The 26,011-nt window shown below is 42.4% G+C and overlaps 1 protein-coding gene across 5 annotated transcripts in view; it reads left to right on the forward strand.

The window, feature by feature from the left end:
* nav2a (neuron navigator 2a) overlaps positions 1-26,011 on the forward strand; it is a 755,574-nt gene that overhangs the window by 515,366 nt on the left and 214,197 nt on the right. For all 5 annotated transcript variants that reach the window (XM_052028895.1, XM_052028896.1, XM_052028899.1 and 2 more), the window contains 3 exons: positions 8,051-9,143; positions 13,255-13,367; positions 25,540-25,648. In XM_052028895.1, the coding sequence (XP_051884855.1) occupies positions 8,051-9,143; positions 13,255-13,367; positions 25,540-25,648 (1,315 nt within the window). The remainder of the gene's footprint in view (positions 1-8,050; positions 9,144-13,254; positions 13,368-25,539; positions 25,649-26,011) is intronic.

The following is a 26,011-nucleotide window of genomic DNA, read 5'->3' on the forward strand; positions in this document are numbered from 1 at the left end:
CACTGAAATTGCCATTGATCGGGCAGTTTCAGAGTAAGAAATTATTCCAGTCACTTGGACCTCCAATAAAAGTGAAAGCACTGTATTCCAACTTACATATTGCCAAATTGCCCCTCATCCATTTTAATCAGTCCCATCGGTTTGTTTGCATTTCGGTGATTTACAACACAGAACATTTCTGTCGTGCTTCCTTGAGTAACCCTTAAGTCTTTTTCCTTTGAATCATACACAATGGCTGAACCGACAATTCTGCCCATTGACTCCTCACCAGTTTAAACATCCAGGTGAATTGTAGCTGTCCTGGTCATAGATTGAACCATTCCCCCCACCCCCACTCCCACCTCTTCACTGAAAACAAAGGGCAGGGGTGGTGGAATGGAAGAATGGAATGCTTGGAGCCAAGACCATACACTGAAATGCCACAGAGGGATTTTGCCATGAATATTTTTAAGGATAAAAGCCTTGTTAGGGCTCATTGTGAATTATTTGCCCAAACCAATAGTAAATTTCATTTTTCACTGTTCATTTCGCTCATTAATGTTGTGGCTCTATTGAAACTGATTGCCTTGAGATCTTATGTATTAAGTTTGATTACACTCTCTGATTATCTTATCAAATGAAGCTTATTCCCCCGTTTTAAAAATTACAACTTCGGATTCAGTCAGCAAGACTGAGCATGTTTGGACTCATTCATATTTCACATTAATGATACTGAACACTTTTTTTGGCCATTACTTATGAAAGGGCCATGCATTCTTCATGATAAACATTCTGGATCACCGTATCTATTGATCTGCAGGCTGCAAGAGTAATGAGTCAAACTGTGAGGATACTCAGAGGGTGGAGTATCCAGTAAACAGTGGAAGCTTTAAGGGAATTAGGGCTTTAATTTTCATTGTTTTTGAAGTTGAAGGAAGGTCTCAGTTGACTTGGGTTGCCCGGTGACCGAACGGAGGAATGAAATTGCAGCTGTAACATTTCCAAACTGAAACCTTGCACTTTGACCATTTCGCTCGATCTGCCTCTCTTTTATGATGTTAGTTTTACCCTTGAGTAACAAGATCAAAGATTTCAGCTTCTTGAAGAGGTTGGTATAGTAAAATTATGAGAGCTGTAGTTTCTTTCCCAGTAATCGCAAAGTACTTAGTTGTGTAGAGGTAGCAAATTTTGTTGATGAAGACAGTTTCTTTGTCCAAACCCTCTTGTTTTGAATTCTCCACTTGTGCTACTTATACTATGGAGATAGACCAGTAACTGTCTAGTTCACTTAAAAGGACACAATGACTGAAACCCACTATGTATCTGTGTGGAATTTGTTAAGGCAGCCCTGATTGTTGGAAACTGATGAAGCGATCATCAATTTTCCTACAAACTTCTGTTTCTTGTCTCTTTTCGTGAGAGCTGGAAAGTTATCTAAATTTATTACAGAGAAATCTTTGTCTCCAAAGTGTAGCCTGCCTTGTTAATCCAGTTGGAGGCTTCATTCTAAAACCATTTATGATCTTGCATGTTGATACCTTGAATGTTGATTGTTCTAATTTATGAGCTAGCTTCGAAGTTGTATTAGTCACTGGATGATCTTGTACCCTAAGTCCAGGGTATTTTAAAAAAAAAGTTGTGCCAGTTTGATGTCCTCAGTACAATTTGAGATACTGAGTACCCTGTTGTCGTGAACTGGGAAACTTTGTAACAGGCCACATCCTATTGAGCCTTTGGGCTAAAGGACAAAATAGGAGAATTCAGTGAACTTTAGTTGTTTCAGGTGAAAATGTTAATTGTGTTTCCTCAATCCCCATTAGCAAAGTTAATTTGCTTCTGACCCTTGGGGACAAACTGCTTTGTTGCTTGGGAGTTAGCGTTTTGATGTTTAACCCCTTAAGTGCCTGATATTTTTATTATGCTGTAAATGTGAAGTAATCTGTTGCTTTTTCACATCTGTTTTGGCTTCATTGGAAAGCAACCCACAGTAAATAATTTCACAGAATCAGAGAACAGCTACAGGACATAAAGAGGCCTTTTAGCCCATCATGTCCTTGTCAGGTCTCCACCAGAGCAATACTTGTTTCATACCCTGGCTCTTTCTCTGTAATTTTGCCAACTTTCCTGGCCATATATTTATCCAACTCCCTCCTGAAGTCACAGTAGAACCTGCCCTCACCACATCTGCAGGCAGTATATTCCAGATCCCAACCACAGATTGCACAAGAAGTTCTTCCTCCTGTCCACTCTTACGTTTCTTCCCTTTATTTTGTACCTGTCGCCTCTAGTCCTCGATCCCCTCACCAAAAGGAGCAGAGTCCCACCAGCCACTCTGTCCAAATCCCTCATCATTTTATGTGCTTCTGTCACCCTTCTCTTCTCCAAAGAAAACAGCCCCAGCTTCCCCAATATTATCGGTTTAACTGGAGTCCCTCATCTCAGGAACTATTCTCGTAAATCCCCTCTGGACCCTCTCCGATGCTTCCACATCCTTTCAATAATGAGGCAACCAGGACTGAACGCAGCACTCCAGCCAAGGCCAGACCAATGTTTCATAAAGGTTTGCCGTGACTTCCCTGTTTTCATACCCTATGCTTCTATCAATAAAGGCTAGAACCATCTGTGTCCTATTAAGCACATTCCCAACCTGTAACCCCAGATCCCTCTCCTCCTGCACCTCTTTTTAAAAGAGTATCCCTTATTCTATATTCTATATTGTGTAGAATTATTCTATATTGCTTCTCTTCATTCCTCCCACCAAAATTATCATAATTCTCTGCATTAAACTTCATCTGCCTTGTGTCTGCCGATTCCGCCAGCCTGGTGATATCCTGCTGCAATTTATCACTATCCTCTTTGCAATTCACAGGACTGCCAAGTTTTGTGTCGACTGCAAACTTAGAAATTGCAGCTTGCACTGCAATTTTAATCTCAGGTTATATCTTTAACTGGTGTGACTGAAATTCGTTGAATTGCATCTGAAAACTGCATCTCTGCACTGAATAGAGAGGAGTCAGAGTTCTGAGCTGTAGGGAAATGTGGTATTTCTATTTCCATCATTTGAAGATGTACAGGCATTGGTGAGTGTCCTCATTGGCTCTCTAGCTGAGCAATACTTATTCCAACCTTTTCAAATAAAAGTTTGAAAATCAAAATTTGCAGATGCTGGAAATCTAAAATAAAAAACAGAAAATACTCAACAAGTCAGGCCACATCCGCGGAGGAGAAACAGAGCTAACATTTCAGTTCGAAGATCCTTTGTCAGGACTGGGAAGCAGTGAAAGGAACCTCGTTAAGCTGCCGGGGGGATGGGGGTGAGGGGATGTCTCTGTGAGGTAAAACAGGGATGACCATGGCGGTGAGCTGTAACAAGGTTATCTGATCAATGAGTGAATTTGGAGCAGTTTGAGAGTGAGAACATAGACAAATGAATGTAGCAGTTGCAACACGCAGAGCAGGAAGATGTGCCCAGCAGGTCAAGCTGGACATGTCCTCTACTTCCAGAGGGGAGAAAAAAAACACAAGCTGAGCCAATATCACAGGTGGACAACTGATGCAGACAGTAATCAAGGTAACTGAAGCTATAGACTTCAATATTGAATCCAGAGGGTTGCAAAGTGCCAGATGGAAAATGTGACGTTGTTCCACAAGCTCGCATTGACCTCGTTGTAACAGTACAGGAGGCCACAGACTGATGGATGAAAATAGGAGTGGGCTGGAGAATTAAATTGGTCGCAACAGGACGCTTTGGGTCGCCCCTGTGGATTGAACGCAGGTGTTCTGCAAAGCGTTCATCAAACCTGCATTGGTTCCTCAGTGTCGAGGAGGTCTCATTGTGAACACCGACTGCAATACGCGAGATTGGAAGGGGTGCAAATTAATTGTTGCTTCAGCTGGCGAGACTGTTTGGATCCCTGGATGGTGAGAAGGGGGGACGTGAAAGGACATGTATTGCTTCATCTGCAGTTGCAAGGGAAAGTGCCGTGAGAAGAGGGCTGGTTGGTTGAAATGGAAGAGGTTTAATTTATTCATGACATGTGGACGCCAATGTTTGACCCAAACTGTCCTTTCAGGTGAGACAGAGAATCACTGCACCTCCCTTAATAACATCCACAGCATTCTGTGCTCCAAGTGGGCCTCCTCTACATTGGCGAGACCAAATGCAGACTAGGTGACTGCTTCACAGAACACCTGCGCTCTGTCCGTAACCACGACTTGCATCTCCCCATTACCAGTCACTTCAACTCCCCCTCCCACACTATCACTGGTATGTCAGTCCTCGGCCTCCTCCACTGCCAGGAGAATTCCAAGCGCAAACTGGAGGAACAGCACCTCATTTTCCGTCTTGGAACCTTGCAGCCTAACGGCATGAACATTGAATTCTCCCGCTTTAAGTAATTCCCAACCCTTTCCCCACATCCCCCCCCCCCCACCATGCTTCTTCTCTTCTTCCCTTTCCTAGCCTATTTTTTTTCCCTTCCTCTCCTTACCTTTGACCCATCCCCCAGTGGATCTGTTCTCCCCTCCTCCCCCGCACCTGCCTATCACTATCTCTTACCTGCATCTACCTATCACCACATTGTGCCTACCCCGCCTCCCCTCTTTTGTCCACCTATCACTGCTCTGCTTTTCCCTCCTACATATTGGGCTTCCCCTTTTCCTATCTTCAGTCCTGAAGAAGGGTCCTGACCCGAAACGTTGACCGCCTGCTGTTCTCCACGGATGCTGCCTGGCCTGCTGAGTTCCTCCAGCTTCATTGTGTTTTCCATCTAGATTCCAGCATCTGCAGTCCTTTGTTTCTCTAATTTAACCACTACATTCCATACAGTGTGCTGATTCATACAGAGTACTTAATTATTGTAACTTTTCTGATTTCCTGTGCTGAAACACCTATTGCAGTATAATGTTCTTTCTAATATGTTTGTGATATAATTATAGCTTCTAAGCCTAATGCCTGTGTTGTGACAATTCTGGTTTTCATACACTAATACATCTTTGTTGGAGCGGGTATAATTTCTGGAGCGGACAATGACCGCTGTAATTGGTTGTGTACACACTGCTTGCAGAACTTGATGTTGTCTTTAGTAGTTTCACCCCATCAGCTAATGATGTCATTAAACAAGCATGGAATTTGGCCGGCTATCCAGTCATCGTTCAGTAAATTGCATCTACACAGGAGGGTGGGTGTGGGGGAGCGTCGTACGATTTGGAACATCAGAGAAATCTGGCTTGGATCAAACAGCCCAGAAACATAATAAATGGCCACACAAGGTTTTGGCAGAGAAGCAGATCCTTCCCTATAGGCTTCTGACAGTGCTGGAAACATACAACTTGAGCTGCTGTTTCTTTTTGATTTTGTGAAGCTGTTAAAACAACCGTTAGTCTAACCGTGTGACTGCAAACTGAAACTGTGAAGCAGTGTGCAACTTTGACTACATACAGCAATATTCTATATCCATCGCTGGTTCATAAAGAACAGAGCAAAGCACTAAAGCAGTGGAGGGATTGTTACTTTAGAAAATTCTATGATTATCTGTGCTGCATTCTTCCAATGGTTCCTAGAAGAAATTTCATTCAAATATGACACTTTTCAAGTAAGTAAATTGCTTGTATTAATGGTCAATGTGGCAGTAGGTATTTGATTTATGAAGCATATAATTCAGTAATTATAACCAGATTATGCCATTATGAGTACAGAATAATTTTTTTTAATGTTTGTGTAATTGTTCAGTCTAACTTATTTTCCCAGGACTGACTTGTTTCACTGCTTCTGAAATTGTATTCACAGGAAGTAGCTGGACTGATTTTTGTGAAAGCTTGTATGTTGTATTTACATAGCAGTAGCACTCAACATTAACAGGGATACCGTTCATTGTGATGTGTTATTGCAGCATTTTGTGTAAATGAGTAGCTGAACAGCAAGCAGCAGAATGGTGACCCCTCAAATTCTGATGCCTTACCTGGACAGATGGGGAATTCCAGTCCTTAGTACAGGAGGAAATGCTCCATAATTCATTATTATTTTGCCATAAGGGTTTGCAATGGGAGACATTGGTAATCATTGTTACTCTGGGAGTGAAACTACTCCTAATTAACTTGGGAAATTGAAAATAATTGTGTAATTACACTGTAAAAACGTAGTGCATTATTCTTTCCTCCTCCTTCAATTCATGCTTACTGTTCCATGAGACAACTTTTGATCTTGAGTAAAAGAAAATTCACATTAATATGTAGTTTGAACATCTTGGCAACATCAGCAGACTATCAGTGCTAAAAAAAAGCTCCCTTTCTAAAGCACTTTTTAATACGCTAAGGCACTTCACAGCCAATGACATACTTCTGAAAGCATAGTCATCACTCTGATATTGGAGACAAGCAGTTTGGGCACAGGTCTGGAACAGGCCAGTTGAGCAAGAATGGCAAATTCCCTTCCCTGAAGAGCATTAGTGAACCAGATGGGTTTTTACAACAAACTGGTAGTTTCATGGTTATTGACACAGAGACTATCTTTTTTAAGATATTGGATTTATTTAATCTCCTAAATTTAAATTTCCCAGCTGTTACAGTTGCACTTTGGGATATCCTGAGGCCAAGAACATTCCTATAGAACTGTGATTCTTTTTGTTGTTTTCTTCTCACTTTATCCTACCCTCTTCTGGTTAATGTCTAATTGGGTATGGATGTGCTCTTGAATACCTTGCACTGGTCCTCAATACCAGTACTCAATCAGGACTCCTGACTGCCAGCCTGCTTCCCCCCTGTGACCTGCTCGTTTACCCACCCCCCACTTCCGGACATGCCCTTGGTTCTGGGTGGTGTATTTCCTTTCACCTTTAAGGTGAAAACATGAGGTAGCAACTCTGTTGGGATAGGGCCTTATGCCTCAGGCACTGGTGATGTTTACTGTGGCAGGCCTGAGATGCCTTTTATGGCTGGTGTCTGTCATTCTGGTTGATTGTTGGTGACTTTGAATGGGACCCTAGTGCTCGCTTTTCCCAACTGAGGGGCAATGACGTCAATTGTATTGTTTGCTACTACTGCCTGAAAGAAGCTAATTCAGAGTAGAAAGAACTGAAATTTGGGACATAGTGTGTGTACCTCAACTACTCCCTATTTTAACCAGTGCAGTGGTTAGGCCATCATTTTCTAATGTATTGCTGTTTCTCTCTCTGCAGGTGCTGTCTGACCTACTACGAAGTATTTATCTGCCATGATACTCATCTCCCCATTGAACCATCTCACTCTAAATTGATCCAGGTCCCTTGAAAGTGCCAACTGCTCCTATCTTCCCCCATCGATTTACCACATCTTCCGTGGTGAAGATCCCTTTGCCAACTCCAGCTTCCTCTCCTCCAGGTTCCAAACACCATCGTCCCATCAGTCCCTGATTCGACCTCTGAATCCAGCAAGTGCCACTTCTACTTGCAAATCCCCCACCCCAGCATCCAACACAAGGACACTGATCGATGTCAACTACCCCCATTCTCACCCTAAGGCCCCTATCATAAGTCTTGACTGCCAACTCTCTTCTCCCTGTGATCCATCCCCACCCCAACCCCTGTTCTTCATTGTGGGTGCTGTATTTTCTTTCACCAAAGGAAACATGTAAGAGCAACTCTGTAGTGGCCGTGGGCACTGCTGAAATGTGCACCCCAGTACACTGCCCAATGAACGTTTAGCACACCTGTAATGGCACACGGCAAATTTGAAACCTCTTTGTCTAACTCCCAAAATCCTCATCACTGTACATTCATAAGCTGTGATATTTGATTATTCTGACTTCTTTATGAATAAACTCATCAAAAATCTTGCAATAATTCTCCATTCACCCTCACGGACCTCATTGTTGTGATCAAATAAGGGATGTAATTTTGAAAGCAGAGCTTATGACTCTTAACATCATGTTGGAAAAATATATAAAGTGTCACGTCAGTAGTATGCAAGACTGTTGTGTCCAAGGGAAGACAAATGAAGAACAGAGAGCATCAACTCAGTGCACTGAGTTTGTTAAATGCAGCCTTATATGGAAGGAGGCTGAAGATTTGCTTCACTTATGATTTTTCTGTTCCAGTTCCAGAACCAGCAGACAACACAGCTCAGCAGCCAGGAATGAATGAGAATGTACAGTCTTCTGCAAACAATAGTGCCAGCAGTATCGGTGGCCCGTCAGCCATTCCCCAGCCCAACTCTGTCAAGCCCTGGCGCAGCAAATCCCTCAATGCCAAGCACACTGCCACGTCTTCCATGTTATCCGTGAAGCAGCCCCAGCAGGAACCACCGAAGCCTCCAGTTGAGCCTACTGCCAAGAACAATGCCAACAACCAGAAGTCCATGCTGGAGAAATTGAAGCTGTTCAACAGTAAAGGTGGTTCCAAGGCTAGTGGATCCAGCCTGGAGAACTCAGGGCCTCGCGATGGCAGCTGCGAGAGACTGGAACCCGCTTCCAACTGCATGGACCTTGGCGACACAGACGGGTCAGCCAAAGGTGTCAGTAGTGCCACACCTTCCTCGAACAGCCCAAAAATTGCACTAAAAGGCATCGCGCAAAGGACCATCAGTCGGGCGCTGAGCAATAAGAAAAGCTCGCCCAAGGGCAGTGAGAAGGATAAAGAGAAGCAGAAGGAGAAAGAGAAAGACAAAGGGAAGGAGGTCTCCAAGAGAGCATCCGTGTCAGAAAAAATCGAAACGGACAAGGAGACCAAAGAGGAGCCACAGGTCGCTGCTTCTGAAATGCCAAAAAAATCCTCCAAGATCTCGAGCTTTATCCCAAAAGGAGGGAAGCTGAGCGGTGCCAAAAAAGATCTGGCCACGCCTCAGCAGAGCGGTATACCAAAACCAGGGCTAAAAACCTCTACAGGGAAATCTACAAGTGCCCAAGCTCCTGCAAAGGATGGAGAGAGACCCCGCAGTGCAAAGCTGAGTGCTGGAGTTGCACTGCAGAAGTCGCAGTTGGACAGCAAGAATTCCAGTTCCAGTAGTTTAGCCTCCTCTGAAGGAAAGGGGGCTGGGGGGACACCTCCTATGAACAGTAGCAACGCTCAGGCTGCCACTTCAGTCAGCACAACCCAAACTACAGGAAGTAACACAGTCAGTGTACAGCTACCTCACCCACAGCAGCAATACAACCACCCCAACACTGCCACTGTTGCTCCCTTCATGTACAGGTACGTCTAAAGGAATATTGCCAGGTGGGAATCATTCCTTCTGTCATTTAAGCTGTTTTCGACTGTTGAATAAGTTTTTGAGAGTAGTATTGGACAATGAACAACCTCACTTCAGCAAGCTTTTGCCAAATACCAGCCCTCTGATAAATACATGTTATGATTCAGCTCCATAGTGAGTAATGGCTTTAGCGACCAATATTCACTCCTGACCTCTGGTGCTATCCGTGTGGAGTTTGCATGTTCTCATTGAGACCACTTGGGTTTCCTCCAGGTGCTCCCATTTCCTCCCACGTCCCAAAGATACATGGGTTGGTACGTTAATGTTAATTGCCCCCAGGTGAGTGGTAAAATATGGGGTGGCATCTGAGGAGAATAAAATGAGATCAGTGTGGATGGGCGCTTAATGGTAAGTGAATCTCAGTGGGTCAAAGGGTCTGTTTCTGTGCTGTATGTCTCTGTAAACATAGTGGCGAGTGAATAGAAGAGCTAAAGGCTCTTGGTGTGTCCTTGTGGCTTCTAGGAAGATTGCAAAATCAGTGTAGAACTTGGGCAAAGGAGGAAGTGATATTGGTTCTCAAGCCGAAAATGCTAATGGACACTCAGCCCGTGGTGTGATTGAATGTGCCAGACAATGACATTGAGTACATGTGTGGGTGGGAGTGGAGGGTGACAGAGCATTTGGAGATTTGACCTTGGATTGTGACACTGGTCTTGATTTTGCAACCATGTGGAAATTCTCCAGAGGAATTGGCTCCGTACAGAGAGGCCAGGCCAAGGCTGCAGCCTGAACCCCTTCACTGAGCTGGAAATCAACTTGCTCAATTCCATTGTTTACAAAAAAAAAATTTCTTAAAGTTCAACTTGAGTGCAGCTTTTAAAGTGAAGATTTCATTCATTTTATGGGATCAGAAATTTGTCAGAATTAAGATAACATGACAGTGAATTGTGCTTGAAATTTCTTATAGGGTTAGCTAAAGAGAAGGAAGAATGCAATAGCGAAAATTCTCGGTGGCACGGAATTACTGGTACAGAAGTCATGTTCTGTTTAAATCCAGAAGTAGGAATTTATGCACAATTTGTAAATTATTTATTCACATCCATACTGACGTGAAATATATGATTAGACGGGAACTGCTTTTCCTTACCCAACAATGATTTCTTGATATCAGCTTTGCTATACAAGGAAGAGGAGACTCCAGAATGTTCCATAGGATGAATGCAGCCAATGCCACATTTATACATTTGTTCCCAGCCAAAGTTTATAAAATGTTTAACTTTGCCCCGGACAGAGTGGCTTGGTGGGCTGTTTCAGAGGGCAGTTGAGAGGCTATTCGGCCATCCACAGGCACATGTCACATGTGCGATGGAATGCTCTCCACCTGCCTGGATTAACGCAGCACCAATGACCCTCAAGGAGCTCGGCACCATCTAGGACAAAGCAGCCTGCTTGATTAGCACCGCATCAACCATCCTAAGCATTCATTCCCTCCATCAGCGGTGAACAGAGCTGCGGTGTGTACTATCTACAAATGTACTGCAGCTACTCTCCCAGGCTGCTCCACAAGCATATCTCAAATCCATGTCTGTACCACCAAGGATGAAGGCACACCGCCACCTGCACGTTCCCCTCCAAGCTTCACACCATTGTGACTGGGAAATATATCACCAGTTCGTCATCGTTGCTGGGTCTGTATCCTAGAACTCCCTAATCAACGTCACATGGCAGTACTGCAGAAGGACTGCAGTGGTTCAAGAAGGCTCATCATAACCTTCTCAAGAACAATTAGGCATGGGCAATAAATGCTGTCTTTTCCCACAATGTCCAGGCCCTGAAAATGAATTAAGTAAGGAGACAACCATGTATAGACCAAATTGGGTAAGGATGGCAGATTTTTTTCCCCTGAAGGGCAAAATGAACCAAATGTGTTTTTAATGACAGAAACCCACCTGGTTCACTCTGGTAACCAAGAAGCTGGCTTATTGTTCCAGATCTATTTATTTAATTATTCAGATTTGGATTCCTCTGTGTCCATGGTGGGAGTCGAACTTATAATTTTCCAGGCTTCTCTCAGCTAGTCCAGTAACATGAACACTATGCTTCTGTCAGCCTGAGAGAACAACACTGATGGGAGTCTGGAAGTCCATTGGTTAGTTACCCACTCTTTGTCAAACGTTGTATCCGTATCCATTCAAGGAACCCTCTTCCAATTACCAGTTCCAGAACCACAATTATCTCCAAAAGAATCTCAAAAATCACTTTCAGTTTAATAATTTTGGGTGGAGAGAATTAAATTTAAAAAAGAAAAGATGAAGCAGGTCATTCACAGATTCCTTCAGTGATGAAAGGTTTGAAACAATGAACTTTTCTCCCCCTGAACACCATATCAACAGCAACGTACGTTAGAAGAGCCTTGATAACCCACATCATGATTCCCTGTAGCTCCTTCAACAGCAGACCTTTGTCTGTGTTGCAGCTGATTTCTCCCATTCTCATGCAGAGTTACTGAGGTCAGTTGAAGCAATTCTGTCACCTTGTTCAACAGCAACAAGTAGTAATGACACTTTTTGTAGAACATTTCAAGGTGCTGCGCAGAAGTGTATTCTAAAAAGAAAATTGACACTGAGTCATGCAATAAGATATTAGAGCAGGTAACCATAACTTTGGTGAAAGAGAGAGATTATATGGAGGATTTTTAAGAAATAAAAAGAGATTCAGAGCTAGAGAGATTTGAGAATTCCAAGAGGTAGGGTCGGGGCAGCTGAAGGCACAGCCGTATTAGTGGAAGATGCTCAGGTGCCAGAATTGGAGGATGATGGAGGTGCTCCTGCCGTGTCTTCTCCCTACCTCCAAACTGTAGATCACCTGTGTGTGGAGAAAGTGGACAAGCATGGGATTGGGCTGCATTGTAGTTTTGCAGAATGCTCTTCCCAACTCCCTCCATTCCCAGATTGCGCCATCCCCTTGATGTTTGGGTTCACAATTGAGGTATAAGAACTTTTAACAAGGGTACTGGAGAATTGGCAGGCAGCATCAGGCACATTTGAATCAGATGAAATTCAGATGAATTTCTCCCTTTAGTAAGAAGGGGTACTAGAGTATTGACCAAAATGAGCATGAATTCAGCTTTTGCTTCAAAATAAAGTTTTCTTGTATGTATCTCAACTGGTGTAGACTGAATGGTGAAGGTGCTCCCAGGGTGCTGTTGGGTAGGGACTTCCAGGATTTAGACCCAGAATGATGAAGGAACAACAATATATTTCTTTATCAGGATGTCGTGTGACATTGAGGGGAACCAGCTGGTGGTGGGTTTCCATTAGCCTGCTGCCTTTGTCCTTCTACAGGTGGTAGGAGTTAGGGTTTGAGGAGGTGCTGTCAAAGAATAAAGCTCTCAAGAAAATGGATAAAGTGCCATTAATTTACCTTTCCTGGAATCCCTTTGTGCTGTGATGTGAGTGCTTGAAACAAAACCCTTCCTCTCCCAAGTCATTCTGCCAAGCCTGTGTGCTGCTCCAATGGTTGCTCAGTTCTCACGCAGTGAGTAACCAGTTTGGAGTGGCTCCCAGTCCTCTCTGCAGCTGACTCTCCTGACCTCATTATTTTCCTTTTATTGGCAAAGGCAGAGAAAGGGACTGTACATGGGAGAAAAAAAGAAATAGTCCGGAAAGCATAGAGCAATAGCGGTTAAGGTGCAAAGGGTGGTTTTGTAAGAGTCCATTCACAATTGTCATATCCTTCCACCTACACAGAAGATGTGAAATGAAGTGGTTATAAAAGAGGCAGCAGAAAGACATAGGGCAAAGCAACTAGAATAGAAACGTAATCAACTTAGGTTAACAAAAGTCAAATAGCTTATGCATTAGGTGTTATTTTAACATTGTATTACTTTAACTTTTCTACTGGTAAACTATAAAAACTATCCTATCCATGGAGTGAAACAATATGAATTGTACTGCACTGAATGACTTTGCGTGCTAGCAACAGATTTACCTATGGTTCAGTGCATTTTTCTGTTTCTGTACGATTACTTCATAAGGGACCAATCAATTATGCAGACGGTCCGCTCTTCACTCCATTAAAGCAGGTTTATATTTGCAGTGCCTTGTTTTTTAGGTCACAGACAGACAATGAAGGAAATGTAATGACTGAATCTGGTACAGGGGGAGTGAACATGGATACTGTTCTGTATAGCAAAAATGGACAAACATGCATAGAAGATCTGCCTGGTAAGTAAATCCAGCTTTTACATTAACCAAAAAGATGCGATGTTAAATGAAAAAAACTATAAACTTACAATTTTATCTTAGAATCTTTGCAGTATTACGCAAGCATACATCTTCTGAGGTAATCTATAACTTGGAAATGTTGACTCATAAGTCCCATAACTTAGAATTGGATTGTTATGTTATACACATTTGGAAAAAAAAACTTTGACAAATGCAGCATGCTTGATCCTGATTTTTTTTATAGTCTACCTGTTTGATTGACTGTTATGATAACTATATTACAGTTTCTTGGAGTCTCTACCTAAATAGAACCGATATAAACAGTGGAGATGTTCTGCTCACCCCTCCTGCACTGATTGTGTAAAGTGAAGGATTTCAAGCTTGAGTTGGCAGGTTCCTCAATTTATCTCTGACTGGACCAAGTGCGTTTCACATCATAAGCCCAATATTTAGAGAATTTTTTTACAGATACTTTTCTCTGTATTTGTTTCTTCCTGTGTTATCTTTATTGCTTTATACTAATTCAAAAAGGAAACCCCTTTCTGATTTCCCAAAGCTATTCCCGCTTGCCATTGTTGTTTGGAAAAGGAAATTAGAACTGGAATCGTTGGGTGAGTATCAATATTTATAGAGCTCCTGAGGAGTGTGATGGTATTTGCCAAGACTGGCACCCCATACGGAACTCTTCCCAGGACAAAGGCTTACTTGCAGCAATAAGCAATGGTTTTGCTGCAGAATCTCCCAGTGCACTTGCGTTAATCTCTGTAAGGACTGATATTGCCAATGCTTTGTGCTGAAGGTTTTTGTTGGCCAGCTTTGGTAGTAAACAAAGCTGAGTTTTCTTCAAGAAAACCTGTTGTAGAATGCCTAGCTAAAATGACGTCTTGCCTTAGAATCTTTTTCTCATCAATTTCTCTCTCTCTTCATTGCCTGCCCGAAGTATTTTCTACCCAGTTCCAGTTCTTTTGTTTAGGCATTCAGACTTTCTTTTAAATTCATTCAAGATACATGGATATCACAGATTGTCTTTGAGAAGATGGTAGTGAGCCACCTTCTTAAACAATAAGATTGTCAGATCTCTTTTTACTGGAAATTAAAGTCAGATTTACTTTGCTAAAGGATACTAGTGAACCAGGTGGGCTTTAAGAATCCCATACTTTCACAGTCACCTTGCCGATCTATCTTTTTAATTCCATATTTAGTTAATTATTTATATTTCAATTCTTCCAACGATATTCCTCTGATATTATGGTGGGGTTTGGACAAGTCTCTGGATGATTTGTTTGGGCCTTTGGGTTGCAAATCAAATAACCACTATGATATCATTCACACTGTCTGAATGAGGCTGAGTCGACATGTTCAGTTCCTCACAAAGTTGGGGAAATGCCCACTTTCCTCTTACTTCGCCTCTAATACTGAGCTGCTGATGCCGACTGTTGCACTTCTCCTGCCTCGTGTGTGGATATCATTATACAAGGAGCAAGCTAAGGATGGAACTAGTTCTATCCTGACCTACGGGTTCTGACTTCCAGCTGGTTAGACTGAGCTGCTCCATCCATTTTTAAGCGGATTCTTGGAGCATTGCATGATGCTGTTACTTCAGCTTGCGTTCTTTCCAAGGGCTTGGTTAATTAAAACAAAAATCGCACTATTGAGCATTGTGATGGATTGGAAATAAGGTCAGTCTTCATGGCGTATTTGTGTATTGCAATTCCCCAGTGTGGAGTCAAGCCACAATAGCAGATCAAACCCAACTTCAGCTGAACCAAATGACCTTTTTTCTGGATTGTATTTTATATATAGATTCAATGTTTAAGGTAAATTATTAAAGTTGGAACTATTGCATTTCTAATGTAAGCTGACAGCTCAATGTTAGAGTTAGTGAATTCAGGAACAGTATCCCAAGGAAGACTACATATATTTTAGGAATATATCCAATAGTATCTGCTGATTTAAAAGAATTCTTGTTGATCGGGCAACTTTTTGTCATATTTTGCTGCCTCGAACTGAAATCTAACTGTGCCGGATTATATTTTTAAAATGATGGTTTGAGATTGAGAGCAAGGAAGATTTTACTGAAGATCTACAGAACATGCATTTTAATTTTCTATGTGAAAGAATTGCTGATTTTTCATGAAATATTTTTCTTTTGTGGGTGGATGTGGGTATAGCTATTATTGCCCATCCCTCAGTTCCCTTGAGAAGGTGGTGGTGAGCTGCCACCCTTGACCCACAGAGTCCTGGTGAAGGTGCTCCCACAATTCTGTTGAGTGGAGAGTTCCAGGGTTTAGTTCCAGCAATGATGAAGTGCTCTGTCAGAGCAGCAGAGCAACAACTTGTTGGTTAAGGGATCCTGCCATGTGCAAATTGGCTGCCATGTTAACTACCTCTTTAACATGCTGGGACCAATGTCATAATGGGGATGTTTACTTGCCTGGTTGGGGCGATATTAAAATGAAATTGGCAGGATGATCGTACCGTTATATATTAATAGAAAACGGCAATAAAATGCATGAAGAAAATGGATTGTTAGATAGTAATAGAGAGTAAAGTATGCAATGTTAGGTGGAATTAGATGAAGAAAGGCCATGAGGAATACAAAAATGCATAAATTTGAATAAAGTGTGGTGCATAAGGTTGGTGAGCTGCTGGTATTAATAGCCATGATGTAATTGTGATAACCGAAATGGGCTCCAAAAGGGGAAGTGCAGGGCACTTATTTCTCTGGGATACGAGGTGTGCAGACAGGATAAGGAAAGGAGAAAAGGTGGGATGGCAAAACTGATTAAGGACGAGGTTATAGTGCAGGAGAGAGATGCCTTTAAAAGGTCAGGTAGAAAATTGGTCAGCATTAACAAACAAAACAAGGCTATCACATTACTGCGGGTATTCTATAGACCAGTAAATAGTGAGAAGGAGATAGAGGGATAAATCTGCGTGAAAGAGTGGTATAGACTGGGTAACAAACAATCTGCTGGAAGAACTCAGCAGGTCGTGCAGCATCTGTGGGAAGGGAAAGGCAATTTCTTTCGACAATTCCTTTCCAGATGCTGCTTGATGCCCTGAGTTCCTCCAGCAGATCGTTTGTTGCTCCAGATTCCAGTAGCCGCAGTCGCTTGTGTCTCCGTCCTGTGTCTCTTGTGTTTAGAGTAATAATGGAATGGTGGGGCAAGGCGAAATTGAGGAGGGTTAGCCTCAGTGGGATAAAAAGGGATTAAGTGGAACCAGCCATTGGCGGTAAATTGTCTTCTCTTAGGCATTCCCTCAGAGTTGAAGATGACTTGCTTCCACTTCAGTTTTGTGCGCTCGGAGATCACTGAAAGAGTCCTCTGTGAGATCCAAAGACTCTGCTGTGATTGACAGGATGGATGGCTAGGTTTTGATTGCAATGTTGTGCATACTTTTGTTTGGGCTTGGCCTCTATGTGCTCCCATTGAGGAGACCCAGGGAACTCAGTGCCTTCCTGGATGCTTCCCTATTAGTTTGAAAGGCCTTGGTCCAGGGGTTCCCCTGAATAAATGGAGATATTACATTTTTTGAAGGAGGGTTTGAAAACATTCCTGGAAGCATATCCACTGTGCTCTCGGAAACCTCCTATCATGACAAAGCGCGGAATGGAGTACCTGTTTCGAATGTCTTGTGTCAGGCATGTACACTGTGTGACACACAAGGCAGGGTTTGTTGAGAATGATCAGACCTTTGAAAGTAGGGATGCTCATCTGGGAGAGGGCTCTGACATTAGTTGGCTTATCCTGCTGGTAGAGTTTCAGGGTTTTGTAGTAACATTGTTAATGGTGCTTCTCCGGTGCTTTGAGGTAGCTGTTGTTGCTTTTCTGTGTTGTCGATGCATACAGGAAGGTGGGAAACCTTGCTGTTTGGTAGACCATGGTCTTGGTTTGAGGTCTTGTCTTTGTGCACTCTTTTCTTCAGTCAGTTGAAGACTATGTGTGTGTACTGACAGAATTAATCATCAGTGTTTGGCTTTACTGTTCGTTACAATCTCGGTGCTCTCCCATCCTGGTGGGTGATCATAAAGACCATCTGACAATGGACAAGCAACAAGGCCACTGGAGCAGATGAAATTCCTGTGGTAAAACATATGGAGTGGGGCTTTTGGCATTAATATACTGTATAACGTTATCTCCCTTTGTGGTAAGAGGAAATCATGCCAGTAAGTTTCAGAGACACCCCAAATCATGACCAGTTTCAAGAAAGGAGATGTCAACAATGGTTAGAAATACAGAGGAATCTCGCCATTAACTGCTACAGGGAAAGTCATTACAAGAATCTTCTTCTCAGCAGCTGATGAGCCGTAATGGGGCATGAATGGTACAACCATGATGGAACAATGGGTGACAGATGTTTCAGGTATACTTAACTGCAGTCCTACAAGGGGGAAAGATAAGGGGATCAAACCAGGAGCTCCCTGGCTGGCAAAGGAGATCATGGAAGAGAAAAGTAAGGTGTACGACCATGTCAAGTGACTTAACTCCAGTAAGAACAAGGCTTAAAGTTGCATGCTGAGAGGGGGCGTGCAAAGAAGAATCAAATGATCAAAGAGAGAGCACCACTTAAAAAAAGGAAGGAGAGAATTTATAGACCAGTTATCCTGCTATCCGTGGTGGAGAAAATGCCATTATGAAAGAGTTAACAGCAGAACATTTAAAAAAACAGGATTAATGAACAGAGATCATGTTTGACAAATATATTTGAAATTTTTGAGGAGGTAAGTCGAGTGGACGGGAGAGAACCAGTAGATGTCGTAAAACACAATGATGCTGGAGGAACTCAGCAGGCCAGGCAGCATCCGTGGAGAAAAGCAGGCGGTCAACGTTTCGGGTCAGGACCCTTCTTCAGGACTGAAGATAGGAAAAGGGGAAGCCCAATATGTAGGAGGGAAAAGCAGAGCAGTGATAGGTGGTCAAAAGAGGGGAGGTGGGGTGGGCACAGGGTGGTGATGGGTAGATGCAGGTAAGAGGTGGTGATAGGCAGGTGTGGGAGAGGAGGGGAGAGCAGATCCACTGGGGGATGGGTCAAAGGTTAAGGAGAGAGAGGGAAAAAAAGGTAGGATAAAGAGAGATAGGCTAGGAAAGGGAAGAGAAGAAGCATGGCAGGGGCCAAGGGGTTGTGGGGAAGGGAAGGGGGGATTACTTAAAGTGGGAGAATTCAATGTTCATGCCATTAGGCTACAAGGTTCCAGGATGGAAAATGAGGTGCTGTTTCTCCAGTTTGCGCTTGGAATTCCCCTGGCAGTGGACGGCACCTCATTTTCTGTTCTGGGCCTCCTCCACTGCCAGGACTTGTATATTGGGCTTCCCCTTTTCCTATCTTCAGTCCTGAAGAAGGGTCCTGATCCAAAACGTTGACCGCCTGCTTTTCTCCACGGATGCTGCCTGGTCTGCTCAGTTCCTCCAGCATCATCGTGTTTTTCATCTAGATTCCAGCATCTGCAGTCCTTTGTTTCTCTAGTAGATGTGGTATATTTGGCCTTTCAGAAGACTTCTGACAAGGTCCTACACAAGAGATTAGTGTGTAAAGTTAGAGCACAAGAGGTAATGTATTGACATGGATAGATAACTGCTGCAGAGAGGAAACAATGAGTAGGAATAAACTGTATCCTTTTCAAAGTGGAAGATGGTGACTGGTAAGATACCACAAGGTTTGATGCTTGGTCCTCAGCTATTCATGGGAGCACAACCTGTGATGAGAATGCAGAGAGGTTCCAGAGTCGTTTGGACAGGTTGAGTGAGTGGGGGAAGTCATGGCACTTGCAGTATGGATGAATGTGATGTTATCTACATTGGTGGCAAAGACTGGAAGGCAGATTATTATCTGAATAACGAGAGATTAGGAAAGGTTCAACAAGACCGGGAAAGCTGAGCGGTGCTCAGTGAGCCAATGAGAACAGGTGCAGAGCTGTTGGTCAGAAGCACCGCTGTCTGACCTCCAGCTTGTCTCTAACTTCCTCACTACAATGCTCAGCCATGGGAGTCAGAGATGGGCTGACCTGGTCCAGCATTCTGTAACTGGTAGAATTTTTTATATGTTGGTGAACACCTGGGAAGTCATTTCTGGAATCAAGGGATGATAAAGCCCGTCATATCTGTGTTGGGCCTTTCAAAGAGTTAACCAATTAGCTGAATTGTCACTTGAATTACCGATGCATTGAAGGCTACAAACCAAATGTTGTAAATGGCATCAGTACAAACATGGTGGTAGGCATGGATGTGGTGGGCCGAAGGGTCTGTTTCTGTGCTCCATGACCCTATGGCTCTAATCCCACATCTCTGCCTGTTCCCCATAAGAAATAGATGTAAGAATAGCCCATATAGACCTTCAGAACTGCTCTACCATTTAGTAAGATAAGGTTGAAATCTGAGCTTCTATTTTACTACAATCCATTCAGTTATTGATCACTAATACTGACCTTTAATTCTACATTTGTTTCATCAATTTATTCAATTTAATTGAATTTCAGAATGTTGCCCTTAATTTATTTATCCAAAAGCTTTTTGAGTGTTATTATTGGATCTGCTTCTTTGCCCTTCCAGTCAGGGAAATCAGGTCTTACTATAAGCTCTGTCAGAAGTTGGGGGTTTATAATGAGTACTTGACGAGACCTTCAGTTGTTGTTGAGTCATGTTTTGTTTTCCCCTGATGCCTTTGTCGATTGTGATTCAGTAGGAAAGCCCTCCCCCTCTTCAGTTTGGCTTCTACATCAATTGAACAACACCACGTTTCAAGTTGTGATGAAGCCAGTGATTCATGTCTCAAAACTAACAATACACCAAATAGGCAAGGGTTTAATATCTGGAAGCCTCTCCTTTCTCATCCAGTAATAAAAGCTGAATTCATGACTCTAAAGATACCAAAGTCATTACTGGGTAACTGATTTTTATTTGTTTAAATAGTGTTGTGCTTGGATTTTGTCTAATGTGCTTTAAACAGGGAAAATTACAAACCCAACTATATTTTGGACACTTTGATATCTGCCCTCCCTACTTTCCTTGCCTCGCAAAAGAATAACTGAATTGTACTGCTCTATAATCTCTTTATATTTATTTTGATTTTCTTCAATTTTGAAGAAATCCTGTAAGAAACTTTTAATGGATGTGACAACAGTAGCATTTAGTAGGTTTTGAAATACGTATTACCGTTTGCAAATGCTAGTGTTTTTTTGGAAATCCCGTATAGATTTTACTTTTCTCTCTGATAACTTCTCTGACTTGATCCAATGAATGCAAAATTGACATTTTCCTCCACTTCTTCTGACACTGATTTTCAGTTGGGGCCAGTCCAGCCTAAATTAATGCATGCCACAGCTTTATATCTTTAAATGTTAGGTTAATACATCCCACACACAAATACCTCTTTACTTGAAAATATACCCAGTAAATTCTCAGATCCAGTTTAACTGGGGGAAACAAACTACTCCACTGATTTATGTACTGTTGCTGATGATAGGAATCCAGTTCTATGATGGGGAAAAAATATTTTCAGTGTCTCTTTCTCTGTGGTTGAAAGGTGGGGGTTGGGGTTGTAGAAAGTGGGGAAGATACAATGAAAGCTGTGGCCATAGATGCTTCAATAGAGCAGGATTCAGTGCATCAAAGGTAGTGAATGGATGTTTTGTAGTCTGGGCTTTGGCCAGCTCTTATTGTGTCGTTTCTAGCTGTTTGTGCCATGGCAGTCTTTAGAGAAAGACAAATAAAACTATGATAAAGAGAAACACCAGATGAATATTAAGCGGCGTGAGGACTCAAAGCAGGCTTCAGTAATCACCAAAGTTTTGTCAATAAGTTGTCCTCTTGTGTGTCTGATCCAAGCACACAACAGGCATCTTTTTACCATCAGTCATTTTAAATACCAGCTCAGAAAAAAACCAAAGAAAGAGACCAATCACTTCCAAGCAAGTCTGCAGAACCAGCTGAAAAGTTGCTGCCGTCTTCAGCTTGAACTGGAGACAGTGGAGAAAGATCGCACTTGCCCCATTTGCAATCTGAAAAGCAATGCTAAGTTCCATCGCACGAGAGGACTTTTTCTAAGAGCAGAAGCACACACTCAGTGTGGGTTGCTTGGTATTCAACAGTTTTAAGTACCTATCTCAAGCTGCAGTAGCCAACCTTGGAGCTGGACAAATAATCAGGAGAAAGAAGAGGAACTTGTATTGTTGTTCAGAGAATGGATCAACTCAATGATGCAAGTCACTTTTATATGTCTAAAAACCGTGGGGTTTATGGTACAAAGTCCAGAAGCAGCCCTCTGCTATCTTGGAGTTACAGCCATCCCAAGAAAGAATCAAAGCTATGTTATAAATCAGGTGGAGGAGTGAGTGGCAAGTCAGCAACCTCTTCCACAGAGCTGAACCCATCCAAGACTTCAAGGAAGACGCTTGGTTCCGAGAGCGGATATTTAGGTCGAGGCAAATCTGGATCCAGAGTGAGCAAAATTCCTGCATTGTATGGATTGAAAAGCAAGGCACAGGAACAGCGGACCAAACCAGGATTAAGCCGGACTGCTCGAGAGAGAAGCATGCCCTTGGGTCGAAGTAACGAGTTGTGTCAGGTGCATGTTCAGCACACGTGTGTGTGGGAAGGCATTGCTCAGGTCAATGAGCAGACTCTGCTGACAATGCTAGATGTTTATCAAAACCTCAACAGTAAGTATACTACTGTAGGAAATCAAAGCTAGAGCTATAATCTTTGATGTACAACAAATGTTTGATCAAAACTAATTAACATTTAGTTCAGCAGAAGGGTTTAGAAACCCAATTCAGTTGTGAGGATTAAGAGACTTTGGGGCTCATTTACATTGTTAAAATGTCAGGGCCAGGTACATAAAGTGTTCAAATGGGAGACCGGTCTTTATATACAGAAGACAGAAGACTGAAGCATAATGAAGCCGAAGTTATGCTTCAGCCACAGAGCACCATTTTAGACCACACATCTAGCGATGTGAACATTTCAGGGCACCTCCCCTTAACGTGGCTTTAGAGGGAGTGCAGCATAGATTTACCAGAGTGATACCTGGATTCCAGGGGTTAAATTATAAGAAGCAACTTGTACCCAGTAGAAATATTTTAATCAGAGTTGTGTTTAAATGATTAGAGAGGGATAAAATCAAAGTTTTCAAATTATTAAAGAAAATAGATAAGATAAAAAACTATTCCTGCAGTTCATAAACTCGATACTAAGGCCAGGCTAGGATTGGCTTCCTCAGTAGCAATCAAGGATAAAACCTGGAGTTTTGAGGAGAGGTGGAAAGAAAATTGGGGGAAATCCTGTCAGAATAATGCACGCAACACTCTCCTGTTAACTGGTGCTGTTCAATGCAGAGCCATCAGCACCTTGTAGTATAGAATAAGGAGGCAGGGCATGTAAGTTCACAAATGGAGATCTAATGAATGTTTCTTCAGTTAAAAGAAAGACGCATTTATGTAGTTCAGGATGGATACTGTGGGGTGTCAGTTCCATTTCATATTTCCTTTATTCCCGATGAACATAAAAACATAGAAGCAGAAGTGGGCCATTTGGCCCCTTGTGCCTTCTCCAGCATTCAATAAAATCATGGCTGATCCTTTACCTCAGTGCCACTTTCCTTCATTAACCCCATATCCCTTGATTCCCTTCATATCTAAAAGTCTATCGATCTCTATCTTCAGTATTCTCAATGACTGGTTCAGTATTCTCAGCGAATAAGCCTGTAAGTCCTCTTGCTTAGTGAATTCCAACAAGTCACTGCTTTCTGGTTGAAGAAATGTTTTCTCTTCTCAGTCCTGAGTGGCCAAACCCTTATTTTGAGACAGTAATCCCAGGTTCTAAATGTTCCAGCCAGGTGAAACATCAACTCCACATCTACTTTGTCCAACCAGTTAAGAACTTTGAATGTTTCAATGAGATTGCCTCTCATTCTTCTGATCTCCAGACAGTATAGCCCCAATCTGCTTCATCTCTCCTCATGTGACAAGTCCGCCAGCCCAACTATCAATCTGTTGCACCTTCACTACAATCTTTCTGTCACAGGTGGGGAGACCAGATCTGCACACAGTATTTCAGATGCAGTCTCACAAGGGCATTACATAGTTGGAACATGAAGACATCTTTACTCTTGTATTCAAATCTTCTTGAAATAATGGCCAGTATCAATAATGAATTGATCTGTATGAATGTATGCAAAACGATTTTTTTTTATTGTACCTCGGTACATGTGACAATAATAAATCAATTTCAATTCCAACATTCATTTGTCTCCCTAACACTTTATGATAAATTCAAACTTCTTGGGTCATCAGTTCAGCTAAAGTACCAGCAATAAGTGTTTTGAAATATAATGCTTTGTCAGTGTGATAATTGGGTAAATCTTTGTTACTGTTAATTCAATGGTATGATATAAAGACAATACCAAGTTTGGACCCTATCCAGTGCTGGGTTGGTTGTTCTTGAGTGGATGTTAGCAGGAATGCTACTTTTGATCTTCATGCACAAATGCTATGGGGAATAAATTTAACTGGGATCATTTTCTTCTGAGTGCTGCTTACTCATCCCTGCTGGAAAATACATGCATGAAGAGAGGGATGAACTTGGAAGTTATAGCTTCTATGGTCGAATAGCCTGCCATAGCACAGTTTCTTAGTTGACATGTTAAGAATAGCCAATAGTGAGCCATTTGGTAACCTGTGACACATTACTCAGCAAGAGTCATTAATACCAGGAGGACAAAAACTAAAGTTGGGCAGAAATATATTTTGATAACATTTATCCATTTTTTGATGAAGCTTCAGAATAATCAAACACCAGTAAATGGAAATTAAGGAAAAAACTGAAGATGCTGGAAATCTGAAATATAATGAGGAAAATGCTGGAAACAGTCAGCAGGTCAGGCAGCATCTGTGGAAGGAGAAACAGTTAGCGCTTCAGGTCTGGGACCCTTCATCAGAATTGGGAAGGAGAGAAATGAGTTAATCTAGTTAACAGAGAAGAGGAGACACAAAAGACACAGATTCTGGAATCTGGAGCCACACACAAGATGATGGAGGAACTTACCAGGTCAGGCAGCATCTATGGTGGGGAAAGGACAGTTGACATTTTGGGTGGAGACCCTTCACCTGGACTGGGAAGGACATGGAGCTGTAAAAGATGAAGGATCTCGACCCGAAATGTTGATTGTTCATTTCCTTCCACAGATGTTGCCTGGCCTGCTGAGTTCCTCCAGCATCTTGTATAGTTAGCAGAGAAGGTTGGGGAAGGGAGTGGTTGGAACAGAGGTGATTTCTCTGACAGGGTGAAACTGGATAACCAACAGTGGCAGTTCAGGGGCAGTTAGATTAGTTTTAAGCACTGACAATATCCGATCACCAAAACCTATTGAGATTAGAGATAATATTTTTGGAATTGACATCCCTCTTGGTGCGTTGGTGTAGAATAGGAATACAAAAGGCAAGGCCAAAGGGGTGCACTGGAGTGATTTGGTCTCTGACTTTATCTTGACGGAGATTGCCAAGCCTCCAGTTAACTGGCAGTCTTATGCTGCATGTCAGCTTTGGGTCTATGACTGAACCAGGGTGAGCTTCAGGTCACAGAATCACAGAAAGATTTCAGCATCAAAAGAAACCATTTGGCCCATTGAGTCCATATCAGCTCTGTGTGAGCAATCCCATTGATCCCACTACCTCCCCCTCTCCCCATGGCTTTGCCAATCAATTCCCTTCGGGTAGATTCAACTTTCTTTGGACTCCTACAATTGAATCTGCCTCCAATATTACCCCGGCAGTGCACTGCAGACCCAAATCAATTGCTGTGTAATATCATATTGAAACATCCTAAAAAAGATGGTAATAACATTTCAGGAAGATATTGCAACACAAAAAAATGAAAATAGCTTTTATTTGCTGTTTGTAGTGGTACTTTATTAAAAAAAATCTGAAATAAATATTCCAGATAAGATACTGTTGGATGATATTCAATTTGGAAAGCCAACAGCTACCATTTTGCAAGCCTGCAGATTCTTTTTAACAATTGGATTTCTTATTGAGTAATATTTTGAAACACAAAAGCTGAACACTTCTGACATGAAAATGTAAAGGAGCACAAAGTGAATGTCCTGAGTCTCGTGGAATTTTTATTTTCAGTGGGTTGGCAGGACTAAATGTCAAATGTCACTTCTGATTCTGCAGGGGAGGACCCAGAGACTCGAAGATTACGAACTGTCAAGAACATTGCTGACCTTCGCCAGAACCTGGAGGAGACCATGTCCAGTCTACGAGGGACGCAGATCACACACAGGTACGAAGCCTCTCAGTGAAAGGATTTGATCAAAGCCACGTGCCCTCTCTTGGCTTCCCACAGTGTTGAAGCAAAGAGTAGAGCAGGCAGCGAGCACAGAGCTCCAACTGTGAACCTGATTACATCAGCAATGCTTTGCTGGAGTGTTGCCGTATACAGATCAAAAGCAGTTCTTTTTTCTCTAGCAAGGGAAGTAATTGAAAGGCTGCGACTGCTGGAATGGCTAAAGAGGTTAGACATGGTGAGACTAAATTGTTAAATAGACATTTTAAATAAAACATAAGCGTCTGACATGAATAATTTTAGAACTTAGTAGTTGTTCAAGGAAAAGGCAAATTATATCTTATCACCGTAAGCACAGCA

This window comes from Pristis pectinata, chromosome 14 (genome assembly GCF_009764475.1).
Source record: "Pristis pectinata isolate sPriPec2 chromosome 14, sPriPec2.1.pri, whole genome shotgun sequence".
NCBI classification, from domain to species: Eukaryota; Metazoa; Chordata; class Chondrichthyes; order Rhinopristiformes; family Pristidae; genus Pristis; species Pristis pectinata.